This window comes from Podarcis bocagei, assembly GCF_964188305.1.
Source record: "Podarcis bocagei genome assembly, chromosome: W".
NCBI lineage: Eukaryota > Metazoa > Chordata > Lepidosauria > Squamata > Lacertidae > Podarcis > Podarcis bocagei.
The window spans coordinates 83009281-83026953 of NC_138131.1; the positions used below are offsets into that span (position 1 = coordinate 83009281).

Here is a 17673-nt window from a genome sequence, read left to right on the forward strand (position 1 = left end):
AAATATGTAGCTATAGGTTTCCATATTCCCAATCTCCTTAAGTGGGTTTTTTACCTGCAGATGTAGGGTCTCCCTTTTTTATGTGTGGATGGCAACTGTATTCACAGAAACGTTTTAATGTCAGCACTCTTCTCTCCAAAGTAATATATTACTGAGAATGTATGCTTTTAATAGATGTTTTGGAAGCATTCTTTTAACAGCACATTTTCATATCATATTTTTTTAATGATTATGCAAGAACAACTGTATTCAAAGATGATAGATTATTTTCAAGATAGCTGTTACTCCTAGTTTAGGGGGTGAAGATAAATAAACAGCTGAAGCTTTTTCTTAAGAATAAATGGAACTAGGCTAGAGGTGGTGGGTTCTAGTGAAATCTACTCAGTTAAATTATTCGATACCATATAAATATTTACTTCAAAAATAAACCAATTACCGTATTTTTCGCCCCATAAGACGCACTTTTTCCCCTCCAAAAATGAAGGGGAAATGTGCCTGCGTCTTATGGGGCGAATGCAGGCTTTCGCTGAAGCCTGGAGAGCGAGGGGGGTCGGTGTGCACCGACCCCTCTCGCTCTCCAGGCTTCAGGAAGCTCTGCGCAACCCTCGGGAGACCGGCTCAGCTCTGCCCGGGAGCCGGGGGCGAAGCTCCGCCCCGCTCCCGGTGGCTGTGCAGAGCTGCCTGCGGTCCTGGGACCAGCGCAGCTCTGCGCTGCCATCCGGAGCGGGGCGCTAAGTTCCGCCCCGCTCCCGGTGGCCGGGCAGAGCTGCCTGCGGTCCTGGGACCAGCACAGCTCTGCCCGGCCACCGGGAGCCGGGGGAGAAGCTCCGCCCCGCTCCCGGTGGCCGTGCAGAGCTGCCTGCAGTCCTGGGACCAGCGCAGCTCTGCGCCGCCATCCCGAGCGGCACACTGCAGGCAGGTCTGCACCGGCACCCGGAGCGGGGCGCCAAGTCCTGCCCCGCTCGGGATGGCGGCACACAGCTGCCTGCCGTCCCGGAACTGCAGGCAGGTCTGCACCGGCATCCGGAGCGGGGCGCCAAGTCCCGCCCCGCTCGGGATGGCGGCACACAGCTGCCTGCCGTCCCGGGACTGCAGGCAGGTCTGCACCGGCATCCGGAGCGGGGCGCCAAGTCCCGCCCCGCTCGGGATGGCGGCACACAGCTGCCTGCCGTCCCGGGACTGCAGGCAGGTCTGCACCGGCATCCGGAGCGGGGCGCCAAGTCCCGCCCCGCTCGGGATGGCGGCACACAGCTGCCTGCCGTCCCGGGACTGCAGGCAGGTCTGCACCGGCATCCGGAGCGGGGCGCCAAGTCCCGCCCCGCTCGGGATGGCGGCACAGAGCTGCCTCCCGTCCCGGGACTGCAGGCAGGTCTGCGCCGCCATCCCGAGCGGGGCGCTAAGTCCTGCCCCGCTCGGGATGGCGGCGCAGAGCTGCCTGCCCTCCCGGGACTGGTGCACTTCTCCCCATCGCCAGCCCCACAAGCTCGGGGGACAACGGGGAGGCAGAGCGTGCCTTCCCACTGTTCCCCGACCTGGTTCTTCCAGCCCCGCACCTGGGGGGGGGAAATAAAATTTTTTTTCTTTATTTCCCCCCCAAAAAACTAGGTGTGTCTTATGGGCCGGAGCGTCTTATGGGGCGCAAAATACGGTAATACTTTCCATAGGCACAATTTTGTGAACTTCTAAAACAAATAAAACATTCATTGATCTGATACATTGTGTACAAATTTACAGGTTCTTCATATTCTGCAGGAAGAACAGGAGGAGTTGTTGCACTGTCGGAATTCAGAATCTAAAAGTCCTCAGATTTCTGGTTGGTAGTTATTTTAGCTTATTTACCACTGTTAGGCCTTGAATGGTAAGAAAATGTAAAGCTACATAAACAGATACGTAGTAGTTGAAATCAAAGCATTTACTGGGATTCTGCTGTAGGAGGGAACAGATGAAGCAAGATTTGGTGAATTAGTTTCTCCTGTAGGGATGAATGTGATCCTTGATATGGGTTGTCTCCACCCATCTCTCCAGTAACAGGAAGCAAAATATTTTAGAGAATACACCTTGTGGGCTGAGAAAACCCCTTCCAGTTCTATTTCCTGCCAGTTCCACTGCAGGTTGTATTGTCAGCTGATCCAGGCATGGCAAAAGAGAAGAAGCGGGAACTGATATTCAGACAGCCACTTTTTTTGTTTGCTCTGGATTATGATTAGAGTTCACAAGTAGATAAATCTTAATTTTATATTACAGATTATGCTGATGTTTGTCAGTGTACACACACACACACACAGAGAGAGAGAGAGAGAGAGAGAGAGAGAGAGAGAGAGAGTCTATTGCATACACGGATAAGTTTTAAGAATCCATTCACTATGGGCATGCTATTCTCAGTATCGGTTGCAAAGTAGCTTCATATGAGTGCATTTGTGAATGTCTGAGCTGTATGTTGAGCTGTATGTTGAGCGAACTTTATGAATTAGTGAAGCACGAACCTGATACAAAAATAGCAGAGAAAGATGTTAGCAATGAAACATTTCTGCAGTCAAAAGAAGAACACTTAGCCAGAAAAGATGGTAATGATACCTTGGAAGAAGCTGCATCTCAGATACCACGCAGGATATCTGAAACTGGTCAAACTAAGAAGACTGAAGGTGTAATTTGGAATGAATTTGAACATTCTCGTTATATTAAAAGTCAAGAAATAAACAGTGTGATATCAAATCCAAGATCTCTTGAAAGGAACAGATCCAAAAGATCATCTTTGGGTCTTCAAGGTTATGCTGCAGAACGGAAGCAAGAAAGTGAAGGCACCAATCAGTTAAATTTCAAGAAAGCAGAAGAGAATGAACTAGATGGAACTGAAGGAATTAAAAATGCAAGTAATGATACAGATTTAACAGCAAGTAGACAAAGTGCAAAGTATTTCCATGAATCATGTTCCATAGTATCATTGGAACCTGCAGATAGAGCAGGGCGCCCTGAAAAGTCAGAAGAAGAGCCAACAAAGACAGCTGGTGTGGAAATCAAAGCTAACTTAACAGATACTTGCAGATCATTTGTAAGCATTTTGTCCATACCAAAGTCTAATAAGGAGAGTTTTCAAACTTATTCTAGTCCACGTAAGTTTTTTAAAATAAAAGGCAAGAATGAAGTGCTGGCCATAGAACCAATGCATACTCTGAAAGCAACAAATGAGATTGGTATGAACAACACACAAAAAGATAGAAACTCTGGAATCATTGCCTATTCATTTCGCTGTCGTAACAGTAAAAGCCCCCGGAGGAGCATTAAGCAAAATGAAGACTTTTTAAATGGGCGTTTTTCTACAGAGCAGATGCATATCAATTCAGAGGAGTCATTAGAAGTTCCTGTAGATACTTCTGGAACAGGTTGCATGTGCACACCTAACCAGCCACCTGAAAAAGAGGGAAACTGGCTCCAGGAGGAGGAGGAGGATGATAAAATAAAAGAACCAACAATGAAGGCCCACAACCAGAGTTTTGATAATAAACACTATATACCAGGTCATGAAAATAATGTACCAGTGCCAGCAGAGGGTGAGACTGCTTCAGAACTGAATGTGACAAGCGCATTTATTATAAAAAGAAAGTCAGGTAAATACTTGCAGTACAAGCCTAAGACTATCATTTTGAGATTGTTTCAGAAATTTGTCATGACTTTTTCTTGAACTTGTAATTTTGCTCTCTTTATGTAGTTTTATTCAAAGTCTGTTGGTTATTCTATTTATAAAACTTGTATGAATACCAAAGGAATTTGGTTACTACGATTAAGAGAAGTACAGTGCACTAAAAATAACCCCAACAGATTTTTCTCAATTTTTATCTCTTACTAGTTCTGTTTTTAAAATCTTACTTTAACAGAAAGTATCCTTACTATTTTGATACTGAAGTGTCATCATACACTCATTTTCTGACTATCAGTCTTGTATTTAGGTCCAAGAGACCTCTTTAAGGGCATACTGGGGGGGGGGGGATGATTTACTTCAAAGTGACTATGGTTTTGGTTTTTTTTGTTTTTTTGGGGGGGGGGTTTAAAAAAACACAACTTTATTTGTGGCGCTGTTGCAGAGGTCTCTGTCTTTACAAAAAAAGGGATACAGGAGGGTTTGCCCGTTTTCGAAACCCGAGTGGTAAACTCCCACCCGTCAATTACACCTTGGGAGCCTCTTCTGGTTTCTTGGCTCCTGACGGAGTGATTTGGGCATGCGCCTCAAAGGTGACAGGGATCTGGATTTCAGCAGACTGAATGGCCGGCTTGGGCAAAGGAGCCTCTATCGTCAACATGCCATCGGGGGAAAGGGAGGAGCGGACTGCAGCAGGGTCGATACCAGGGGGCAGCGTGTATTTTCTTGTGAAACATCTGGAGATGAACCCATGATCGTCCTGCCTTTCTTCATGCTTGCCTCTGTAGGCCTTTAAATATGACCTGAACCAAATTCTGCCTCTCATCCCTGCTACTGAATGGGTGAAGTTTCAGACTTGGCATAAGCCAGCTTCCCTTTTTTAAAAAAGATGGGGGGAGGGACGACATATGTTTAAAAAGAACAGATATTTAATGCTTAATATGGATGAATTGGTTAGAGTGTGGTGCTGATAATGCCAAGGTTGCAGGTTTAATCTCTGGATGGGACAGCTGCATATTCCTGCATTTCAGGGGGAGTTGCACTAGATGATTCTTCATGATCATTTACAGTTCTATGATTCTATGAATATCTGTAGGGAAATCACTGGTCACCCCAACCATCAGCATGCCTCTTGCCCTTCGGTCGGCGCCAGAAGGGAGGGAGCCTTCTAGGCTGGATGGCATGAACAGCTGTAACTTTTTTTTTTTTTAAGAGTTTTTAAAATATTTTATTAAGGATTTTCTTGTTTTACAGAAGTGTAGTGCCTCATATATATTTTTTCCCCATGTAACATTTTTACAAATCCGTTTCATTTGTTGAGGCATTAGGGGGAGAAGAAAATAAAAATAAAAATAAAAATAAAAAAAGGAGAGAAAAAGAAAGGGGGGTGGAGAGAGGGAAGATGGATAAGGGTGGGATTGGGTGGCGGTGTTTCTATTATGTTTAATGTATGTAGAGTTTGGTGTCAGCGTGCTTTTGTTGTTCACTTGTGTTCCTTTGGTGGTGAGAGAGGTTGGGGTTGGCCTAGGGTGTGATTGTTTGCTTGTGATTGGCTGTGGTGATCTTGGTTTTCGTGTGTGAGTGAGGTGGGTGGGTGTTTTGGATCAGGTTAGCCATATTGATTTGTATGCTGTTGGTGGATTATTGTCATTGTCCTGTTGGGCTGTGTGTGTGATAAAGGGGAGCCATACCGGGGTGAAGGCATCTTCTTCTGTTTGTCCCCGTGTCAGTTTCAGTTTATTAGTTAATTTTTCTAGTAGGGCTGTTTCCCATACTATTTGGTACCATTGGTCCATGCTTACTCCTGACAGGTCTCTCCAGTGTCTGGTTATGGTGTTTCTGGCTGCTGAGAGCAGGTGGGTTATGAGTTCTTTGTGGTGTAAATGGGCATTGTTGTCTTGGAAGATGTTTAGTAGGGCCAATTCTGGGGTGGTGTCTATTACTTGCTTAGTTATTTTACAAATTTCTTGTATGGCTGTTGTCCAGAACAGTTGGATTTTGGGACACTCCCACCACATGTGGAAGTATGTGCCTGTGGAGGTGCACCCTCTCCAGCATTTTGGTGAGGTTCCTGGGTGTATTAGCGCTAGTTTCCTTGGTGTTAGGTACCACCTGTAGGTGAGTTTCAAAGTGACTATGGTTTTAAAAATAGGCTTCTGTTGGTATCACCAAGAGTTTAACAAAAACTATTCGGAATATGTGACCTGACAGTGTTAAGAAAAGAGAAAGCAAAACAGAAACAGAAACAAATGCCTAAGTTTCTGTTAGGGATCTTCTACTGGAGCGCAGTAGAAGGAGTTTCAGTATAACCCTATAGAACATTACAAATATGAAATCAGTATTGCAGATTTTAACTATGAGTATGTTAAGTCTTCTGTCAGGACAAAACAAACCTGGAGCAGAAATAACCCCCTAGACCAGGGGGCAGCAAATTTTTTCAGCAGGGGGCTGGTCCACTGTCCTTCAGACCTTGTGGGCGACCGGACTATATGGGGGGGGGGGTGAACGAATTCCTATTCCCCACAAATAACCCAGAGATGTATTTTAAATAAAAGCACACATTCTACTCATGTAAAAACATGCTGATTCCCAGACCATCCACGGGCTGGATTGAGAAGGCAATTGGGCCGGATCTGTCCCCTGGGCCTTAGTTTGCCTATCCATGCCCTAGACTAAAAGTTAATCAGGGGGGTCCAAAAGACCTGCAATCTTTTGTGACAGGTTTTTGTATGCACAGAAAAAAATCTCCAGTGCTCTTGAATTGGTGCAAATACATAAAAGATGAAATTTTAGTTATCACTCCAGAAAACAATGAATTAACAATAAATAATATTCAAATTATACTGACACTCAGTATGTAGTAACCAATTCACAGAAGAAAAAAATCTTTTTCATCACTTAACTATCTTCTTGGTCATTATATCAGTTTCTGTGATGTTCCTTATTTTAGCCAACTACAAGTTTGAATAGGATACCTCATTCTCCATTTGGTTCCAATAATAATATTTGTTTATTATTATTGTTTATTAGCAAGTTCCATGTCAGCTTTCACACTTTAAAAGTATTTCATATAACCTAAAGCATCGTCATTCCAGGTAAACGTACAAAATACCTCAATATCAAGGCAATTTGAAAACTTATATTTTTACGTGTTTTTGGACAAATCCAATAGATTTCATTAATTAGTCTATCCCTGCTATCAAGTAATCCTGCTTATTTAACATAGTAAACAAAAATCAACAATAGCCTACCTTTACATTCTGAAACCACCAAACCTCTTGCTGATCATGAGGTCAGCAGTGCTACGGGGTGAGCTCCCATTGCTCTATCTCAGCTCCTGCCAACCTAGCAGTTCAAAAGCATACAAGTGCGAGTAGTTAAATAGGTACCACTGCAGTGGGAAGGTAAATGGCATTTACATGCTCTCTGGCTTCCGTCATGGTGTACCATTGCACCAGAAGTGGTTTAGCCATGCTGGCCACATGACCTGGAAAAGTTGTCTGCAGACAAATGCTGGCCCCCTCGGCATGAAAGCGGAGGTGAGCGACGTACTCCATAGTTGAAGCCAACTGGACTTAACTGTCCAGGGGTCCTTTACTTTTACCTTTTACTCCCTTTGTGATTGGAGCTAAATATTTATGTTGGAATTCAGAATAACTTTCTTCTGTCTTTCTTTTAGATAAATTACCTAAAATGAATCAACCTTCTGATTAGCTTTGTAACTTGGTATATTGAATTTGGTATGTTTTGCTCTTTTGTAGAAGTTAAGAAATCACCTAAAAAGCGGAAGGACGAAGAACCTGACATATTAATTCAGCCTCTTGGAAAGAGAAAGAGGGTGTCCTTTGGTGGGCACTTGAGTCCTGAACTGTTTGATAAATGCTTACCTCCAAACTCACCACTTAAAAGAGGTGCAACTCCAGCACGACTGAGCTTGCCATTTGGAAACTCGCCTCGAGCGGTTTTGAAATTTAGACAATCTCGAATCAAGGTAAATAATTTTCTGTACTGAAATGCCTCAAAAGCACCCAGATCAAGTCTTCTGCTTCTCATTCTTCGTGTGTGTGTGTGTGTGTTTCTAACAATCCTGTACATGCATACTTAGATATAAGTCCCATTGGGTGAAATCCAACATTGTGTAAGAAAACTCCTTCCCCTGTTGCTCTGTATGCCCCCCCCCCGCACCAAATCTCCAGAGGGTCCAAAGACTTTGAAGCAGGATTGGTGGACACATGAGAGCTGGGGTGCAGGGAAGAAGGCCCCCTTGAGAGTAAATTTGTTCTAATGCCACAATATAATTGGATATTATCCATTCCTTCCAATGGGGCTTACAAGTAAGTAGGTATTGGATCCCTGCCTAAAAATTTTTAATTCAGAAGTTGTCAGGGTAAATGAAGTGTCCTTGAGACAGGTTTATGATCTTGAATGCAGGGAAATATTATTTCCAGCGTGGGTTGAGCAAGTTCCAGTTGCTTGACCATTTGCTTCAGAGGTCTTGTTCCCTGACAAATGCTAGCAAGGGAAGACTTGTTTCCACCATGGGATGAGTGGGGTCTAGCCCCACTCCCTTGTTTTCACCTGCTGTACAATAACTCTTGAGAACTGGCATTTTTATTAAAAGTTGGATTATGAGTAAAAATAAATAAAATTGCAGCAAGGGACAACATGACTCCATCGTGGGTTGGAGCAAGTAGTTTGATGTTACTGTTCTGTATTGTGGTTTTTCTATTTAGTAGTTGTAGTGATTGTATTTCATTTTATCATGTTGTGTGCTGTCCTGTGCTTCGTTTGAGGAAGGCCTCTCAAAGATAAGTGTTTTATCTTATTTAAAAGAAATGAGCAGAAAAGATGTCTACTTGAATGAATGCAGTGCATTCTCACTGAATAAAAGTTCTTAATTTTGGCTTGACAGTGCCCTTTAAAAAAGGAGGAGGAAAGCTCTCATTTAAGGAGAAGGGCTAGGACAGGTTTGAGGAACCTCTGGCTTGCAGGCCAATCTTGGCTTGACAGGCTTCCCCATTGGCCCACAAGTGAGGGAGGCAGTTGGCCAAACCAGCTTAAGTCCCTTCCGAAGCACCCAACAATCAGCTGGTTGTTGGGAGCCTTTGAAGCAGTGCACAAAGCAGGAACCCAGTGGCTGATGCAAAGCGAAGATGTTCCTACTTGGTTCAGGTGTCATGTCCCTCCTTTCATTTCAGCAACTGGATTTACAAAGAAACAACTATTGAAATGATGTGGAAAAACACGTCGCTTTTAACAGTGCCTTGCTGCCTGCTAGTGCTTTGAAGTCTTAAATTTGGGGTTTCAGAGCACCAAATCCCTTGACATCATTTGTGATTTCAGCAGGAGGATGGCCCCGCACACTTGTAAAATTTGGCCTGCTAGACTGGCCTGTGGATCCAAAAAGGTTCCTTTTCTCTGGGCTAGGACATGATGTGTGTCTGTGTGGTTTCTTCCTAGGCCTCTTCATGTGTCTGGCCTTCCAGATTTTGGTGGATTATAGCTCTCATCATCATTAACCATTGGCTCTACTCACTGGAGCTGATATGAGTTAGGCCAGAAGTCGCCAAACTTTGAACCAGTGAGCCCATCTTAAATTTGGAGAAAGTGCTGTTCTTGCTAATCACAAAATGGCTGCCGCGGGTTAGCTTTTTATTATAAAATGGCTGCTAAGTCTAAAAGTATGGAAAAAGAGACATAATTATAGAATGATGCAGACATGCCACCCCATTAGTGAAGACATGAGCACATGCACCAACCACTACTGCATTCTCTCCCAGGAAGAAGCTCTTTATACTTTAATCCTGGCATCCAGTGACATGTGGACATGTTCATAGGTGTAGCTGGCTAAGTGCAAACAAACTGAGCAAGAAGAGCAAGCTATTTCTTATGTATTGTGGATTTTTGATGAGATACTTACTGAGGTATTTCATGGGTGCCAAAGGGGGGTCCTGCTACCTGCAGGACACCAAAAGGTTTCTTATCCCTATTTACCCAAGAAAGAAAGGTTAATTGAAAAGGAGCACTTAACAGTTTGTGTGTCAAAGTATGTAGCTCTAACTTCACATGCTTTTCTGTAGATAATAGGGGCACGGTTGCCAATGTAGATGTCCAAAATAATTTGTCTTAACAAACCAGCTTGTACAGATGTTATAGTAAGGAGATGCACTTGAATGAAGTACCAGTTACAACTACTTAGTTCCTGGGCAACTACTGAAATCTGTAAGTGGATATTTATACTTCAAATTGCTATCCTGTACTTCCTCTAAGGATCTCAGGACAACATAGAGAACATTTTATCTATTCAACCACTGCAGTATGATACGGTTGTAAACCTAAGTGGTACACTAGATTCCCAAATTCAGGTCTCCTCAGTTTAAGTTCTGCTTATGTGCTATGCCACATTTGATATCTCATTAGAAGTTCTTTGTATTAACTTTTTAAAAAATCCCTCTTCTTTCTCTACAGAGTTTCCCTGAAGGGGTTCAGCATGAGAATAGTTCATCTAAGAATGCTGCCTCACCCTCAGCACGCAGGTCTCCAGTTGCCTCGCCCACAGCACGCAGGTCTCCGGTTGCCTCACCCGCAGCACGCAAGTCTTTGGTTGCCTCGCCCACAGCACGCAAATCTTCGGTTGCCTCTCCCGCAGCACGCCGGTCTTCAATTGCCTCGCCCGCAGCACGCCGGTCTCCGGTTGCCTCGCCCGCAGCACGCAGGTCTCCAGTTGCCTCACCTCCAGCACGCAGGTCACCGGTTGCCTCGCCTCCAGCACGCAGGTCTCCGGTTGCTTCGCCCCCAGCCACTTTTTCTTTTGATGCACCCCAAAGAAGAGGTCGCTTTTCAGTTTCTCATGTTACCAGCCCACCTTCAGAAGAACAGGATGCTCTTTCCAGTCAGATGAACGGAGATGAAGAAGAGTTCACTGAAGTAAAGACATCTGAACCTACTGTTCAAGAATGCAAAGCTGCTCGTTCAACAAAGAGGAGCAAAAATGCTACTCCAAGAAGTTCTTTGTGTAGGAGAAGTGGAGTAATGGGTGTAATTCACTCTAAAAGGCAAAGTGGGGCTTTCAAAGCCAACTTGATAGGTTTGTCATTATTGCTTTGTTAGTGTCTTTTGATGTTCCACAAAACAATCAGATACAGCATATAGTATTCTAAAAGACTGCAGGGTTTACCAGCCTTTTTGGATCAGTGGGCACAGTTTGAATTTTGATAGAGTGAGGGTGCCCATCACAAAATAGCTACTATGAGAGATGTGTGGCCTAACACCAAATGGCTACAATAAGGAGTATGGTCTAACACAGAATTAGAGAGAGAGCCACCCTCAAATCTTATGCTAACCATGGGAAGTCATTTAGGTCCTACTAATCCTGATTGTGGAGATAACACCAATGCTGTAACGGGACATTACTCAGTACCAGGACAAATATACAAGGTGGTCACACCACACTCAATTTCATTTCACAGAAATTGCTCAAACTTGGGCCCCCAGCTGTTGTTGGCACACAACTCCCATAATCCCTAGCTAGCAAGACCAGTGGTCAGGGATGATGGGACCAAGTTTGAGAAACACTGGCTTAGAAGATACATGCACATTTTGTCCCCTATTTGTGGGAGGGCTAGACAGTTGTGGGTTTTTTAATTAAAAAAATAAAGCTTGGAATTGGCACATGTCCAGAGGTACTAATGAAAGCCTTCATGGGCATCAGGCTGACAACCCTGGCTTAAAAATGCATTAGAACAAATGAATCTACAAATCTAGAAAATGTTGGTTTTATTAAAAATGTGTTTTAAGCATAGAAATAACTAGCAATCTTGAACAATTATCATTCCAGTTGCAAAGTCTTGGGCAGATATAGTGAAACAGGGTGTTCCAAAATCTCAAGTAAGCAGTGCTGCAAAATGTGGTCTTAAAAGATCAGCCAAGAAGAGGTCAGCCAAGAAGAACTCAACAAAACCATCAAAGGTAATTCTCTAGCAGTGATCAAAACTAATACCCTGCATTTAGTAAATATATTGAAGCATTCCATTTTCCAGTCATTAAATGCCAGAGTCTGGAATTCTTTGAAACCAGGGATGGGAAGGGCCTTTAGCTTTTTGATAGATGGTCTGTATCCATGAAGTACCAGTTTCAGTCCCTGGCACTTCTAGACAACTTGAGATCTATTCCACCAAGTCAGAATAGACATCACTGGGATGGATGGACCAATAGTTCTGCTTTGTATAAGGCAGCTTCAAATGTCCTCCACCTTGCCCCCCCCCCCAATAATTGCATGGAATTCCAGAGCAAATGTGCAGATCAGATTCTTTCCCCCTACTCTGAGTTTGGAGATGTGTTCTCTTGGTGTGCATGCCTTTTGGATAATGAAACCAGCCTGAATTACCACATTGGAGTATATATGAGTAATATAAAGCACAGCAGTTTGTAAAGTAGGTTAAAACTAGGCTTGGGAAAATTATGGATAAGTTGATGTTGCTAATGTTAATGAGTATGCATCATATTTTCTTTTGAGAGAGGATATGGTAAAATGAATGGAGATGAATTCTAGGTGCATGATGAGAGCAAGTAGAAAGGCAGCCAATGTCTGGTAGATGGAGCAAGACCATGTTTTGTCCACAAACCAAAGTGGCTTGCCCACACACTGGGCCACAAGCAAAAAGAAATAATGTTTTAAGAGCTGTGTTTGCTACTTAAAAGCTTGTAGGTTAAGTAAAACAGGCTGAATGATCTGTAAGAACAATGGCTTCTAGCCAACATTGTCTGCGCACATGCAAAGCAGATCTCCGCTTGAGAAACAGGACTACATCTTACTGTTTGTTGTCAAACAATTACCAAGTACCCAGTATCCTGAAAGTAAATGGGTAGACACTTCTAAAGCATTTCCAACGTAATATTAGCTTTTTGCAATGAGAGAAAGAGCCAGAAGATACATATGTGGAGAGGAAATGTAGCCACAAGTGAAAAGTTTTCAAGTGCCTTTCACACAGCTTTCCTCTTGTATTATAATAATTCAAACTATGAATTACTATTTGATTACTTTAGGAATAAAGAGAGTTTTCTATATTCAAACTACTACAATTACAATTAAGTCCTTTAGAATTCATGCTGCTTAATGTAATGTAGTTAGTTAACAGCATGTAATGAACCAGGAAGGTTCAGTTCAAACTTTAGTTCAGCCACGAAATCATTGGATCAGCCATACTCTGTCAAGCATCTAATCTGTAATATGGGTGTAATACTCTTGTAGCCTTACAGGATGTTAAGCAGTTTGAATACCATTCTGTACTATTATTCTCTTATTATCAAACACCTCTATATTAAATACATACATAAATGGACTTTATCAAATAAGATATGCAAAATTGGATTTCCCATGCTATTCTTGCAGTCTTTTCTCAGTACTACTTAAGTAAAAGGATGGAAATGACTTAGAATTGGCAAAAGCCACCCTAAGCAACAGTGCAACAATGCACTGAGAATTTTTAGTATGTTGTTGGGGAGGCAAGATGTGACTGGCCAGATGTGAGCTCTATGTTTGTAGTTTCTGCTGCTGCCAAGCAGCAAAATGTTTCAAGAAGGAAAAATGGATGAAAGCTCTGTCTGCTTTTTTTTGCTTGGATTTATTGTGCATGCTGGACTTGACATTCAGAATTGTATCCAACTTTGAAGTAAATGGTAATTGAGCTGCGAGCACCAGGACTTACATGCACTCTGAGCCTCAGTGATCAGACTCAAAGGTTTAATTGTATATTTTGTTTTCAGAACAATGTTTCCATGCTAAAAACGCCAATAAGAAAAGTCCAGGGTCACTTTACTACAGGATATGCAAATTCCCCTGCTCCAATTGTGATTGGAAAAGCTCATACCAGTATTGTGAATGCTGCTGTACAAGTCCCTAAAGTGATGATCAACTATCCTTTGAAGAAACATGATGACTTAAATGAAAGTTTTACAGGTAAATTGTTAGTGTTTTGGTGAAATGATTTTTTTTTCTTGTACAGTACCAAATATTTTGCAAGCCTATAAGGAGTTCACTTGCATCCCATGGAAAATGGTTGGATTGGTCATATAAAGAACTTGGTTGGTTTTACTGTCTGAAACAAACACATGCTGTTCTAACAAAATCAAACCTAGTTTGTACAAAGTAGCATTCTGTTTAAGTCAGTGACGGGCCAGAAAGACCTATGTTTAAATCTCTGCTCATCCATGAATCTTACTTGGTGCCCTTCAACTAGTCAATATATCTCAACGTATCTATGTTTTTGCAAGGATAAAGCTGTAGTAATGGAGAAAGTGCATGTATGTCACAAAGTTCCAAGTATATTTCGTAAAAAACCATTGGCTGCTAGTGCCATCTTAAGATATATTTATCCTATCACATGAGGAAGTTCACATCCTAAGATGGCACTTGCTATAAGACTTTCTTATGGCTTTGATCCACAGAACTGTGAATGGAAGGATAAAATAGATTGGTGCTGTTTTGTTAACTTTTTAAGAAGACCTGCTGGAGCTAACCCAAAGGCTTTCTGGGCCAACATACTGTTTCCCGGAGTAGCCAACCGGATCACTATGGGAAGCCCACAAGCAGGGCAGGATGGCAATAGCCTTCTTGTTTCACTGCAGCATGCTACTCTGATATGCTCCCAGTCCTCTAAAAGTGTAAGGTTAGGACTGGACTAACCCTAGGTGATATTGAACCCAGCAAGACGCTCAGAGCTGTAGGAATGCACAACCTGCAAGGAGCAGGGGGAGCAGTCTGAGAGAATAATCTTGCAAAGCCCTTTTGGGCCTTTGCTAAGATCAAAGCTCCCAATTGAGTATCCTTGGGCACATCCAGATTACCCTAGTTCTAGCTCTGGTTCATTCTGCTCCCAGGCATGAGGAAGTGACAACAGATTAGGAGTTAGTTGCTTTTCCTCACACAGCACATCTGTTAGTCAGAAACAGTCACCGCATGATCAAAATAAGCTTTCCGCTTGCATTTAACTATTTTTATATGCAAATCTGGGCAGATTTAATAGCTAGCATTTTTTAAATTGTATGTAAAACCTATAGTGTGTGTTTGTCTGTAGTACAGCATTAGGTGTACAGTAAAACTTTAAGAAATAAAAGCTGCTCAGTCTTATCAATCCCTAATTGCCAGAAAATTATATTGCGAACATGCATACAGGAAAGTGATGAATATAAGGCACTAAGTGGTTTTTAACATTGGCAACTTACCCATTCTTGACTATAGTAAGATTTTTATCCATGCCAATTTACCAACTCTCAGTTTTGCCAACAGATGGCACTGTGATATTATTTTAAAGGTAGGTCAATATCTAAACCAAGTGTAATACAGTAGTGATACCATCATATAATGGTCCAAAAATACGCAGTCATTTCATCATACTAATACTGGTTTTAAATGCCCCCGAATGAAAGTTGCTCTTTTGCTAAAATCCCTATTTACCTGTTTAATCTGGAAGCATGTGAATTTAGTAATTTCTCAAACTCATATTAGTCTTAATTATGAACTAGTCTTTTAATTCCGCCCTCTCCCACCCCACAATGATGGGTTTTTAAATTTAGATTAGATTTGCTTAATTCTGTTTTGCTATTCTCAGCAACGGGGAAAATGGGTATGCTGGGTACTGAAGGTCCATTTCTAGTTAGAAATCATTCGAACTAGCTAGTGAGATCTTGTAGTGAACTCAGTGCTTGTAGTGTAGCAGCATATATGCAGAGCCCTAATAAGGCCCTTTCCCCAAGTGTTTCAAAATATATAATACTGGGGGTTTGAATTGAGCACAGGTGTCCCGCTGCCCTACTCTTCATGCTGAGCCAGTCAGAGAACCCCCTCCCAGCAGAAAGCCACAAATAGGGTGTTCCAAGGGGTAGGGCTGAGATAGCCCAGAACTGATGGATCCCAAGCCAGTCTTGCAGCTTTCATTGGCTAGCACTGGGCCCAATCAAGACTTGATGCAGGGATCAGGTCCGAACCTTCCCTCTTCATTATATTTTTAAATTTTCTATACTTCAATATAGAGAAGAAAAGAGGTGTAGTTCCTCTGTTCCTGCCTGATTTTTGTTGACAGTTGCTGCGTTTTTTTACGGAAGCACAGCTTGCCAGAGTGAAAGAATCTTACTTCTTGGAGACTGGGAAGGAAATCAGGATTTTACATGGAAGCATAGGTGCTCGCTTCCCTATTGCAAGAATGTATGTGGGTTTATTGAACCATGCAATATAGATTTATAGAATACTAGTATAATTTAAAGTTGAAAATGTCTTCATGGCATCTTTCTTTCTTTGCCTACTAATCGGTAAAGGTAAAGCGACCCCTGACCATTAGTATCTGTTCATTTCTGCTTCCCTGGAGAAAATGAGTCCTTATTGAAAGGGTTTATGCTCTGCTTCCAAGGCATGTGCTCCAGCAACATTGGTAGGGCTTCTTGTGTTCCTGCTGCCATCTTTCAGCATGGGTACCTTCTCTTGCATTTGGTAAAGGGGCCCCTGACCATTAGGTCCAGTCGTGACCGACTCTGGGGTTGCAGCGCTCATCTCGCTTTATTGGCAGAGGGAACCGGCGTACAGCTTCCGGGTCATGTAGCCAGCATGACTAAGACGCTTCTGGCATGGAAACGCCATTTACCTTCCCGCCACAGCAGTACCTATTTATCTACTTGCACTTTGATGTGCTTTTGAACTGCTAGGTTGGCAGGAGCAGGGACCGAGCAATGGGAGCTCACCCCGTCACGGGGATTCAAACCACCAACCTTCTGATCGGCAAGTCCTAGGCTCTGTGGTTTAACCCACAGCGCCACCCGTGTCCCCATCTGTAAAGGTAGCATGTAATAAATCATTAGCGGGAAGAGGAATTGATACATCATCAACAGCTATCACAGTTTGTTCAGACTAATGGGTGATAAACTACCATGTGGCTGTAAACTGCCATGAACATTAATGTTTGAAAATCTTGTGTGATGTTGTAGTCTGGGATTGCACTGTATATAAGACTGTTCTTCTGGGGAGCAGTCAAGCAAAGAGAATGAATTCTTAATAGTTATGTTTTCCCTTGCTCCCAATTGCAAACAAACTACAGTGGTACCCCGCAAGACGAATGCCTCGCAAGACGGAAAACCCGCAAGACGAAAGGGTTTTCTGTTTTGGAGGCGCTTCGCAAGACGAATTTCCCTATGGGCTTGCATCGCAAGACGAAAGCCCATAGGGAAATGCTGGCGGTCGGGAGCAAAGACTTTCGCCCACAGCCGGCCTTCAGAAGAGGACCTCTTCTGAAGGCCGGCGGGGGGCAAAAGTCTTTGCTCCCCCCCGCCTGCCTTCCCCCCGCCTGCCCCGGGCGATCTTAAAATGCTGGCGGGCGGGAGCGAAGCGTTCGCTGCCGACCCCCAGCATTTTAAAATCTCCAAGGGACAGCAGAGAAGTCTCTGTCCCGGGGAGATTTTAAAATGCTGGGGGTTGGGAGCGAAGCGTTTGCTGCCGACCCCCAGCATTTTAAAATCTCCCCGTGTCCCGGGGAGGTTTTAAAATGCTGGGGGTCGGGAGCGAAGCGCTGCCGAGCCCCAGCATTTTAAAATCTCCCCGTGTCCCGGGAAGATTTTAAAATGCTGGGGGTCGGCAGCGCTTCGCTCCCGACCCCCAGCATTTTAAAACGCTGTTCCGAAGGGGGGGGCGGGAACACCTGCCCCAGCCGCCCCACTTCGGAACGCTGTTCCGAAGCGGGGAGGGGGGGCGGGGACACCTGCCCCAGCCGCCCCACTTCGGAACGCTGTTCCAAAGCGGGGAGGGGGGCGGGGACACCTGCCCCAGCCGCCCCACTTCGGAACGCTGTTCCGAAGCGGGGAGGGGGGGCGGGGACACCTGCCCCAGCCGCCCCACTTCGGAACGCTGTTGCGGGGCGGGGGGCGGGAACACCTTCTGAAGGCGGGCAGGGGGCGAAAGTCTTTGTCCCCCCTGCCTGCCTTCCCAGGGGCTTTTAAATCGCCCCGGACAGCGGAGAAGTCCTCCGCTGTCCGGGGCGATTTTAAAATGCCGCCCG

At 43.8% G+C, this 17673-nt stretch overlaps 1 protein-coding gene and 2 long non-coding RNA genes across 3 annotated transcripts in view; 2 read left to right on the plus strand and 1 right to left on the minus strand.

Annotated features, from left to right (window-relative positions):
• The window catches only part of LOC308578321, a 29109-nt gene extending 27296 nt beyond the window's left edge, over positions 1 to 1813 (plus strand). Inside the window, exon 6 of the long non-coding RNA XR_014003876.1 lies at positions 1735 to 1813. This is a non-coding gene — a long non-coding RNA (uncharacterized lncRNA). The remainder of the gene's footprint in view (positions 1 to 1734) is intronic.
• Positions 1 to 17673, minus strand: part of LOC308578325 — a 792667-nt gene that overhangs the window by 211914 nt on the left and 563080 nt on the right. The gene's annotated exons all lie outside the window — the stretch shown is intronic.
• Positions 3106 to 14526, plus strand: LOC308578156 (uncharacterized protein; the record flags this gene model as incomplete). Its single annotated transcript, XM_081178416.1, has 6 exons — positions 3106 to 3605; positions 7396 to 7625; positions 10103 to 10721; positions 11472 to 11602; positions 13400 to 13592; positions 14513 to 14526. The coding sequence occupies exons 1-6, from the start codon at positions 3161 to 3163 to the stop codon at positions 14524 to 14526; spliced, it is 1632 nt and encodes a 543-aa protein (XP_081034542.1). The 5' UTR covers positions 3106 to 3160.